At 51.8% G+C, this 11,160-nt stretch overlaps 1 protein-coding gene across 1 annotated transcript in view; it reads right to left on the bottom strand.

Moving 5' to 3' along the window:
- The window catches only part of IGSF22 (immunoglobulin superfamily, member 22), a 17,020-nt gene extending 8,790 nt beyond the window's left edge, over positions 1–8,230 (bottom strand). The window contains 14 exon segments of the mRNA XM_008582063.1: positions 118–337; positions 469–520; positions 523–595; positions 678–826; positions 1,508–1,561; positions 1,564–1,773; positions 2,625–2,883; positions 3,067–3,113; positions 3,116–3,240; positions 3,429–3,471; positions 3,554–3,653; positions 4,876–5,014; positions 5,203–5,332; positions 8,122–8,230. Coding sequence (XP_008580285.1) covers positions 118–337; positions 469–520; positions 523–595; positions 678–826; positions 1,508–1,561; positions 1,564–1,773; positions 2,625–2,883; positions 3,067–3,113; positions 3,116–3,240; positions 3,429–3,471; positions 3,554–3,653; positions 4,876–5,014; positions 5,203–5,332; positions 8,122–8,230 — 1,710 coding nt within the window.
- Between the last annotated feature and the right edge of the window lie 2,930 nt (positions 8,231–11,160).

Raw genomic sequence — 11,160 nt, 5'->3', positions numbered from 1 at the left:
GTGAGCGCTGTGAGCGCACCGGTCATCCCTATATAGGATCCGAACCCGCGGCGGGAGCGCTGCTGCACTCCCAGCGCTGCACTCTCCCGAGTGCGCCACGGGCTCGGCCCCACGCACGCATTTTGAGATGGTGAGCAGCACCTGGTCTTCTGCAGGCTCCATGGACACATGTTCCTCCTCCGTCACCTCCATGCCTTCCTTGTACCACGTCACTCTGGGTAGCGGCTTTGCCTGGAAGGGCACCTTGATGCGGGCTGTGTGGCCCACCTTCCCGGTCACAGGATGCTACGCCAATGTCTCCAGCACCGACGGGCAGACGGTGGGAGGATCTGTAGGGCGGGGCGGCAGGGCAGGCTAGTCCATTGGGGACAGGGGAGGAGCCGATAGGGTCGGGGAGGAGCCGTGAGCATGTGGGCGGGCCAGGTGTGCTGGAGCACTGCCTTCCCTGAGCCCGACCACACCTGCGACAATACCGAGGCTTGGCTCTCTGCGCCCTCAGCTCGGAATGTGTACTTGCCTCTGGGCCCGTGTTGGGGAAGATGAGCTTGTGCACCGCACCCTGCTTCACGATCTGCATGCCCGGCCAATCGGTGATCTGCGGGGTGAGGGGCGGGCGTGAGTGCAAGCATGGGCTGGATCGACCTCCTTCAACCGCTTCTCTGGCCCCTACCTCGGACCTCCTTGCCGTCCTTCAGCCACACGCCCTCCACCTTCTTGTGGGTCAGCACTACGCACACCTTGGCTGGACTCCCAGTGGCCGCGTGCACGTGGGCCATCCCGCTCTTCACCGTGGCCAAACGCTCAGAAGAGAAAGGGGGACAAGGGACTCATGGGAATAGGACTGGTGGTGATGGTAGTGGGAAGGGTCGGGGTGCCACATCAGTCAAAATCGTTTATGATGAGCAGGTGGTTTGGCAATGGTCAGGCGGGGGCTGGAGCAAGTAGGTGGGGAGACGGGTTGGGGAAAGGTCAGTGGCTTGGGAAATGGTGACCAGGAGCACTGAGAGATGGCTAATGGTGATCAGTGGGGAATTAGGATGCTTGGTTGAAGAGGGCAAATAGATGGTGGAGATAGTGAGGATGGGATGTTTATTTGTGGTTATGCTGGTCTGTGGGGTGTCCAGGGTCATTGGGGTTGAGGGTGGTCAGGGTCAGTGGGAAGTGGTTATGGTTAGGGAGTTAAAGGATGGTCAGGATCAAGACGTGTGGGATGATCAAGGTTGCTGGGGCTGATCAGAGTCTGAAATTGAAGGATGGATGAAGTCAAGGAATTTGGGATAGAGTTGGGAATGGGGGATAATCAGGGTCTAGGAGGTAGGGATGCTTAGTGCGTGGGGGATGGGAGATGGCCAGAATTGGGGACATGGGGGTGCTCAGAGTGAGGAGGTACAAGTTGGCCATAGTGGGGGAGGGTTGGAGTCAGCACAGGAGCAGCTCAGTGTCCACGGTAGGGGAATGCCCAGGGTCGGGGGATTGGTCAGTGGGGATTGACAGGATGGGTGTTTACCCTCCACAGTGACAATGGCAGTACTGCCGTATTCAGTAGGGTCTCCGTTCTGCATCCACTATCACTGAATCGTGCATCCTCAATGACCAGCTCTGCTCACTTGCCCTCATGGCTCATGCTGTACTTTGTGTCATGCTGCAGCAGCTGCATGTCCTTCTTCCAGCACAGTGTCACATCCTTGGATGTCAGCTCACACTCCAGGCACACACAGCTCCTCTCTTTCACATGTATATTTTTGAGTGTGCTCACAAACTTGATGGGGATGCCTGTGGACAGACAAACACTTGGGCCTGTTCCCAAACTCCCACATCTTTTTTCTGCAGCTACATGCTGTCCTGCCCCTCTTTTTGGTCCCAGAAAACATAAGGACTTGTGACATTGGGTGTGTTTGTGTGGGGTATGTGGCCCATGGCCCATGGTACCTGACAGGGAGAGTCCAAGCTCTGCCCTTTACTTGCTAGTTGACTGTACATAACTCATTCATCTCTCCGAGTCTCAGTTTCCTCATAAGTAAAATGGGATAACAACTTCTATGGCGCCAAAGTCAAGATCTCTAATGCCCTCTTGGAGATCCAGCCATACCTGCAATGTCACTCTCTCATGTCTGGACCTTTGTACATCCCTCTTCTGGGGGTGTTCTCTCCTCTACCCTATTCTCTGAAAGCTGAACTACTGTTTGTTTATCTTGCTGAAGCTCAGACATCACCTCATCATATAATTTCTGACATTGCCAGGTGGTGCCCCTTCTTCGGGTTCCCACAGCCTCTGTTTCTCTCCTACAGCAATGATGATTCCAAGTGACATAGATCCCAGGTGTGGTGATATTCGAGCCATAAGAACTAATAATTTTTTGGGCAATGATTTCTCAGCTGATAATAAGACCCCCATGTGTCTTGACTCCTGGCTTAAGAACTGCTATTCTAATTTCATTTCATACCTGACTCTACCACTAGACTAGGAGTTAATGGAAAGGAAAACTCTCTCTCTTTCTAGTACCTATCGTATGGCCTTGCATAAAGGAGATGGACGGATGGATGGAAGGATGGATGGATAATTGTCCACATGGAAGTTGCTGTGGCAGGAAGCCCATGCTATAGGCTCTCGCCCAACCACTCATGTTCAATAGTGAGCTGGGCCTTCTGTACCATGTTCCCTGCCTGGGCAGAGAACTTACTGCTGTCACAGAGTCTGGCATCCTTAATCTTAAGTGTGTGGGTCAGACCATCCTCAGACACTGTGATTTCGTACTTGTCATCCCTTTTCAGCTCCTTCCCATTGAATTTCCACACAAAGTTGGGCTCTTTCTTGGAGAGGTGGATCTCAAACCCAGCTGTTTGGTGCTCTGTCACCTTAAGCGGCTTCATCTCTCCCAAGAACTTAGTGGCTCATCTGCAGCAAAGAGTATGAGGGGCAGTCATTGGGCTGCAGCCCTTGTCCCTCCTGGAGGGTGGGATGGTGAAGGGGGCATGGAGACTCTGGAGTCACTGGCCACCAGTAGCCTACATTTGGGGAAAGCACCCTTCCTTTCATTCTGCTTGTGAGCACTGCTGGGCACTGACCTCCACCTCCACTTTCTTCATCTCTTTGAGCTTCCTGAACAGCCCCAGAAGTTGGTAAAACCACACTCCATGCAGACCTTCTCAAAGTCCTTCTTGGGCACCTTGGACAAAATCTCCAGCATCTCTTTCCCATCTGTCACCTTCTTCTGCTTCTTCTTGGGTGCAGGGGGAGCCCTGGGAGGAGAAGGGGACCAAGCTTGCACTCAGAACCTCCCTCTGAAGACAGAGGGAGCCACTCCTAACTTTGAGATACCCCTCCCCATTCTGTGGATTCTTGGAACTCAGGGCACTGTTGAGAGGCTTTTGAGAGCCAGCCTGGGTAGGAAGACAATACCCTGGGTAGAGGAGCTTCCCAGTCTCACCTCCTCTTCTTCAACATCTTTTTGAAATCCATTTAATCTTGACCTGAGAATAAAGAGAGGGACAGGGTCAGACGGGGGGAGTCTGGGTCCCTAAGAGGAAAGGCCAATAGGAGGGGCTGGCTCACCCTCTGTCACCAGCAAGGACTCGGTGTAGATGTCATCTGCATGGTCATTGCTTGCAATGCACTTGTAGTTGTCAGAGTCATCCGAAGTCAGTGGTTCCAGCTGGGATCACAGTCAGGCCATTAGTGGGGTGAGGGGTGGTAGAGGTGAGAACCACAGGGAGACTTTCTGTGAGTTGGGAAAGGAGGGCTTTTTTGGGGAGGGGGGAAGGGGTTGAGTGTTGGGTGTATGTATGGAGGATTGAGCATCCTCTATGATTCGAAGGTACCAGGTAGCAGGTAGTGTAAGTATGCATGTTTGTAGCCTGATATTGTGGCAATAAAATTGTCTGCCTCCCCATCAAACTCTCTTGGCTGTGAGCTCCTAGAAAGGAGGAACGTCCTCTGAGTTGTAACTCTATCTGCAGTTTCTGGTACTGGGCTGAGTATTTCACCATTTAACACAATTTACTCCTCTGAACCAGACAGTTGGCTGAGCCCCGCAGGAAGTTGACTAGGGGCTTGTCTGCATGGTGTTTACAGCCAGGTGGGCTCTCAGAGGCCAAGGCTTTCAGAAAGTGTTTGCTGAATGAATGACCTTCTGTAAGGAGTCGCCAGCAGGGGGACTGTGGGGCAGCTGTGTGTGCTGTGGAGGACTGAGGGTCTAGTGATGGATCTTTGGGAGGAGAAGGAACCAACTTCTGTCTGTGGCAGGGAGGGGAGACTCCTTGCCTTTCACAACAAGAAGTCGGGGCAGGACTAGTAATAATAGGGACAGGAGCAATTATAGGCCTACGTCTCTCAGTGACCCATCCTACCCTTTCCTCAAAGGGCCTGGAGATGGAGGTTGCAGCTGGGCAGGGCCAGCTTGGCGAGACTGTTCTCCTGGGCTCAGCTGAACAGCCCAGGACACCTGACCCTCACCCCTACTCTGTGACCAGTCTCTCCCTGCGCCCCCGCCCGCCCCGACTAGGCCTGGCCCCACCCACTCTGGTCCCGCCCCCTCCTGGCCACGCCCATCGCTTTGGTCTCACGTTTCCTTTAGGCTCACTCACCTTTAGGACCCGCCCCTTCACTTACATCTGGTCTCTCCTGCGCCTCGTTCTGGCTTTGCCCTGGCTCTGCCTTGCCCCGCCCACAATTTTGGTCCCCTGCTCATTCTGACAACACCCTAAATCCTGAACTCGGTCTTCTATCCTGCCGCGTCTCTAGGCGATGACAGCCTCTTTCCCCGCCGCCCCGTTCTCGGGTCGCCATTGCGGCTGTCTAGTAGGGGAGAGGACGGGTGGCCCGCCCCGGGTCCCCGCCTCCGGCGTGGTGGGTAACCTTCCGCTCGGCCCTCGCACCTTCAGCACGTGCTCCTTGTTAATGCTGTCGTCGAATACCTTGGCGGACTCCTTGATGGGGATGCCGCTCTCCCTCTTCCAGCAGATGTTGGGTTTGGGGTTCCCTTGCACCTGGGCTCTGAACACGGCTTTATCCCCCGTGGTGAGCACAGGACGCATTTTCGCCTTAGTCCCCAGGCTAGACCCTCTGCCTGTTCCCTGCAGATCTGGGCTTGGCCCCAGGCAGGGGCGGGACCCTCGGGCCGGCTCTGCCAGTGTCTGTGTATTGGGGGACGTTGGGGGTGGGGTGGGTGGGGGACTGGGGAGACACGCGGAGCGGACACACTCTCGGGCAAGGTGGCCGGGTGACGTTTCTCCACGAACACAGGGACGCTGTCGACGGCAGGGATGTCGGAACTCCCGGTCACCAAGCTGAAGAACTCCACTGTGCTCGAGGACTTCCTCGCCATGACTTCCTCTGTGGGGGCAGGCGAGAGGTCGGAATGGGCAGCAGGTGGGAGTTCAGCCCAGGCCTGGAGGACTGACCTTTTCTCGAGGAAACGGTGATAAATGGAAACAAAGGGCGTCTAAAGCCAGCGGAGGCGGGACCAGCTTTGGCGAAGAACCGAGGACCCGAGTCGATGGGTCGTTGTGCTATGGTAGATTTTAACCACTAGGGGACGCCAATCTTTTCCCACCCCTCAATGGTTAATCACCTTTATCGGACCACCGCCCTGAGTCCTGTTTCTTTTTCCTTTTTTTTAAACAGGAGACTTCCCTTTTTGGATTTTCTTGGTCTCTTGGGATTCTCTCCTGAAAGTCCTGGTCCCTCACTAGCATTAACAGGGGCCGGGCCTGCTTCTGCTTGGGAGATTTGTAGTTTAGTTAAGCAGTGCTCTGCAAGAAAGCCTGCCCATTTACAATAGCCACCAAAAAAATAAAATACTTAGGAATTGAACTAACTAAGGATGTGAAAAATCTCTATAACGAGAACTATAAACCACTCCTGAGAGAAATTAGAGAGGATACAAGAAGATGGAAAGACATCCCATGCTCCTGGATTGGAAGAATCAATATAGTGAAAATGACTATACTACCCAAAGTAATATACAAATTCAATGCAATCCCCATCAAAATTCCAATGACATTTCTCTCAGAAATGGAAAGAACTATACAGTCATTTATCTGGAATAACAAAAGACCAAGAATAGCCAAAGCAACGCTGAGCAAAAAAAAATAAAGCTGGAGGTATTACTCTACCTGACTTTAAACTATACTACAAAGCCACAATAACCAAAACAGCATGGTACTGGTACAAAAACAGAGACACTGATCAATGGAATAGAACAGAACACCCAGAAATCAACCCACGCACTTACTGCCATTTGATCTTCGACAAAGGCACCAAGCCTATTCACTGGGGTCAGGACTCCCTCTTCAGCAAAGGGTGCTGGGATAACTGGATATCCATATGCAGGAGATTGAAACTAGACCCATACCTCTCACCATATACTAAAATCAACTCAAAATGGATCAAGGATTTAAATATACACCCCGAAACAATAAAACTTATTAAAGAAAACATAGGAGAAACCCTTCAGCAAATAGGGCTGGGCACAGACTTCATGAATATGTCCCCAAAAGCACGGGCAACCAAAGGAAAAATAACAACAACAACAACAACAACAACAAAAAAAAAAAACCAGGGGAGGGGGGAGAGGAAGATATAACAACCACAATTTTTTTTGAAGTTCTTGGGAGTGGTGATTCTTGAGTAAGGGACAGGACACGTTCCCACTCCAGTGACGCTACATATGGGAATCTCCTCTTCTGAAAGAGCATACTCAATATAGTAATATGATTTTATATTTGGAAAACAAAAAACTGTTTTTTGCACTGTACACTACAGAAAATCTTGGCTGGTGAGCAACAATTGCTCTGATTCATGGAGCACTTTCCTTGTGTCAGGAACTGTGCTAGGCACCTATCAGAGATGATTTTCTTTAATCCTCACAGCATCCCAATGAAGCAGGTGCCTTTAAAACCCTAATTCGAGGGACTGAAATTTGAGGGATGGAAAAAGAAATGTGTTAAGCAGCTCTCATGGCCTGCTTTTTAAATAGTGACCAAAGGTCTCAAACAGGCAATGTGCAGGCTGCACCTGGCCTGTAGATGTCTTTTATTTGACCTTCACAATGTTTAAACAAAACATATGAAAATTGAAAGATTTCACATAAAAATTCAGATTTCTGGATTTTCACCACATGGCAATAGTCAGTTGGAGGTGAATAGTGGCTTCCCCTTTAAAGGGAGTATGTCCTCTCTAGTTCACCCCAGTCTGTTCTCCACATTATGTTCCCTACCTGGACCCTGGTGGTCAGTGGCTTCCAACTCTAGCTGCACATTACAATCACTGGAGATGATTTAATGGTTTGGGGAGAGACTCAGGTATTACCATTTTTTCAATCCCCCTCACACCTCCTATGCTAGGATGACTCTAGTGAGCATCCAGGGCTGAGAATCACTGCTATAAGTCTCTTGAGTTTGTAACTTCTGGTCTAGACCATAAGCCTTGAGTCCTGGCTGCTTTGCTCGCTCTGCTGCACTGGCCAGGAGTGTTTGGTATAGAGTGTTTATCTGGGTTTGACCCCTGTGCACAGAGGACTTTGAAAGAGAGGCAATGACTGTGAGGATGGGTATTCAATATCCTGGCCCCGGCCATCTCTTAATCACTTTCCACTGGAGACATGGCTAGAATAGTCTGCCCTGCTCTGAGAACATTTCTCAGCTTTCCCTTGGATCCTGCCCTCCCTCTCAAGTCTGTCCCCCAAGGGCTGAGAGCCTGGACATTTAGATAACTTGTTTGTGTGTTCATCCTCTCCCCCCTGGTGGCCCCAAATCTTCTATTTCTTAAGTGGAGCAGGGTCAGCATTACTCATATATAGATAAGGTAGCCACCTACCTTCCTAACATCCCCCATGCCTGAAATCCTACCATCAGAGATAAGATCTCCTTGAGCAATTAAGAGTTTATCATTCACTCACACACATCCATGTAATTGATTTTTCTTAAGCTGTTTTCCTGGAGATCTGATCTTTAGGTGAACATTCAGCTGGGTGAAGCTTTATGAAAGCCCAGATTAGAAGCACAGTTGGGAGGGGGTTGCTCTTGGTATCGTGGGCCCCTGAGGGACCCATTAGTGGCAAAGACTAAGGCCATGAAGGAGGTGGGAATGGAGGAAGAGAAGCTGGCCCTCCCCCCACTTGCCTCCCACGATCTTGGTTGTCTGGGAGAAGGTCTGCATGTGGGTGGTGGAGCTGGAGAACTCCATGGACACGTGCTCCTGCAGCATCTGCTGGTGGTGAATGGTCGTCATGGTGACAGCAGGCGTGGGCACTCACCTGTGAGAACTGTGGAAAGGACAGGCCACGGAGGACAAGAGAGGGAGTCGGAGAGGGATTCAGACACGTTTGTGCATGTGTGTATGTGTGTCTGTGTGGACAGGGGAGATGGATGCACACAGGAGAGGGTGAGGGCAGTGGTCAGGCAGCAAGCCTCTACTTTCTGGCCTCTCTTTTCTTCATTTCCTATCTCCCTTTTCCTGGTTGGTTGCAAGGACCAATGAACTCGTCCCCTTAATGAGTCACCCCAAATCATTCCAAGTTCGTGGACACGGAGCCGACCAAGTAGGGCCCAGAAGAAGTTGAGTATACCTATTGATAGCTACATGGAACCAGGGAGGCAGTGCTGGATGTTTCATCAGGAGGGAATGAAGTCAGACCTAAGAAGGAACTTCCTGACCAAGCCATACTGGAGTGGGCCTTAGAAGGAAGCTGTGGATCTCCTTCCTGGGCTCTGCAGACCGTGGCATTGGTGGAATGCTAAGACAGACGGCGATGCATTTCTATAGCTCTTACATTTGTGACATGGAAAAGACAGTTTAGTTTTTATTTCTTATACTTTTCTTTTGAACAGAAATTCAATCACATAGTTAAAAGATAAAACAATATAAAAACCTACATGAAGAGGCTGCCTCCCACTCCTGAGTCCCTCTATTTCCCAACCCTCCCCCAACAGGCCACCCCCTGGAGTCTCCAGGCTCCTTCTGGAGCTGCTTCATGCAAGTCTGCGTGCGTGGTCGTGCTCTCTTCCTCTGCATTTTACACAGAAGGTAGCCTACTACATACACCATCCTGCCTCTTCCTTTTTCACTTAATATATCTTGGGGTTCTTTCCATACCAGTTCATAAAGAGTTTCCTCATTCTTGTTAACAGCTACACAGTATTTCAATGAATGGACGTACCTGCCATCCTTTATTTAACCAGCATGGCAGCTTTTTTTTTTTTTTTTTTTTTTTTTTTTTTTTTTTTCTTTTTTGAGACCGGCCGCACCGCACTCAGCCAGTGAGCGCACCGGTCATCCCTATATAGGATCCGAACCCGCGGCGGGGGGGGGGGGGGGCGCCCCCCCCCCCCTTTTTTTATACACCAGGGGGGCTTTTTTTTTTTTTTTTTCTTTTTTGAGACCGGCCGCACCGCACTCAGCCAGTGAGCGCACCGGTCATCCCTATATAGGATCCGAACCCGCGGCGGGGGGGGGGGGGGGCGCCCCCCCCCCCCTTTTTTTATACACCAGGGGGGCTTTTTTTTTTTTTTTTTCTTTTTTGAGACCGGCCGCACCGCACTCAGCCAGTGAGCGCACCGGTCATCCCTATATAGGATCCGAACCCGCGGCGGGAGCGCGGCTGCGCTCCCAGCACCGCACTCTCCCGAGTGCGCCACGGGCTCGGCCCAGCATGGCAGTTTTTAAATGCTATTTTGTATATGAGGAAACTGATGTCTGAGAGAAATGACCAGTTCAAGATCAGTAAGATTAGAATCCTAGCCTCTTGACTCCCAGTCCAGTGGCCTTCCAGAGCACTCCAAAGCCTCCTTCTGAGCTAGATGGTTTGAGGCTAAACTTTACCCCCTCTCCCCCCACATCTCTCTGCCTCGGCTGTTTCTCCGTCTGGGTTCTGAGACTACTTCCTTGTCCTGGTTCCTGCCCTCTACCCTGTGTCCTCCTCTGGGCTCGGAAGGTAGCAGCCTCTGCCTGAGGAAAGAGGGAAGCCTTACCTTCTGTGCTGACCAGTCCCTTCTAACATTTGAATGCTGTGTCCACGGCTCTGGAGGCTCAGCAGTCCAAGGGCACTTTTCCTTTTCCCTTGTGGTAGAGTTTTGGTTCTCACTGCTTCTGGGTGGGGCTTCTCTGAGCTGAGGCGCTCAGGGTGGTGTGTTTGTGTGTGCACACACTCAGGTACATGTGCATGCATGGTTCAACAGGGCTTGGGGAGCAAAGCAATAAGTCTGTGTTTTCCAGGGATGGAGAGGGGGTGAGTTGGGGAAGGTCTAAGGTATTTGCTACTTTGCACAAATTCAGGGGGTGCCATCGTGTCACACTCTACGTGTGATTCATGCACATCCTGAGTGGCCTTACAGGACCACCGTGGGGGAGGAGAGGGAAATGTCAGCCCTCTTCCCACGCCCCACTCCCTAATCTGCGTAGGAGGGCCATCCTTCTGGGGAGAGAACTCTGCTTGAGGGTGGCTGGAGAGCATGCTTCCCTCTTCGTGGGGACCTCCATCTGAGCTGCTTCAGCCGCCCCATTCTGTCATCATCTGTAGCACACCTTGCATGCCTGGACCCTTGACCAACCCACCCAAAGCCCTGGGATGTGGTAAGGACCTGCTGGTTGGTCAGCAGCTCTATCCTGGATCCCCTCCTGTCCTGAGGTGACCCCCACCTGCCAGCAGTGGCATCACAGCTACTTTTGCTCCAACCCCAGGGGCAGACGCCCTGGGCCCCTTGGGAGGGGCTACTCTCAGTCCAGGCCTTACAAGGGAAATTGCTGGGCTGCAGCTGCTGTCAGGACCCGTGGGGCTAACATGAAATAAGTGAGCTGGCCAGCAGGGAGGGGCCCCTGTGTGACCTGAACGTCCCCTGGTCCCAGCCTTGGTCTCTCTGGCCCACGTCAGAGCTGGTGGCCTCCCAGCCTCTTTGCTTTCTTCAGAAGCCTCCTGCACTTGTCCTTGAAGTTCCCTATGACCTTGAAGGCACATGGCTGGCTGGGGCTGAGGGTGTGTGAGAATCCTGTAGAACGGACTGATTTTGGCTTTTCAAATTTGGACTTACCCCATACTCCCAATCTCCACAAGGGGTGCCAGTGAACGTGAAGGCCAAGTGTGTGTGCTGGGGCTGGGAAGGAGGGGCACAAAGACCAGGTGCAAGGACTGGAGGGCAGAGGCAAATCACACAGACCCAGGAGGC

Source organism: Galeopterus variegatus, unplaced genomic scaffold, assembly GCF_000696425.1.
Source record: "Galeopterus variegatus unplaced genomic scaffold, G_variegatus-3.0.2 Scaffold2508, whole genome shotgun sequence".
NCBI classification, from domain to species: domain Eukaryota; kingdom Metazoa; phylum Chordata; class Mammalia; order Dermoptera; family Cynocephalidae; genus Galeopterus; species Galeopterus variegatus.
Note: the sequence above shows the minus strand (reverse complement) of the source record. Positions and strands in the feature narration are given on the sequence as shown.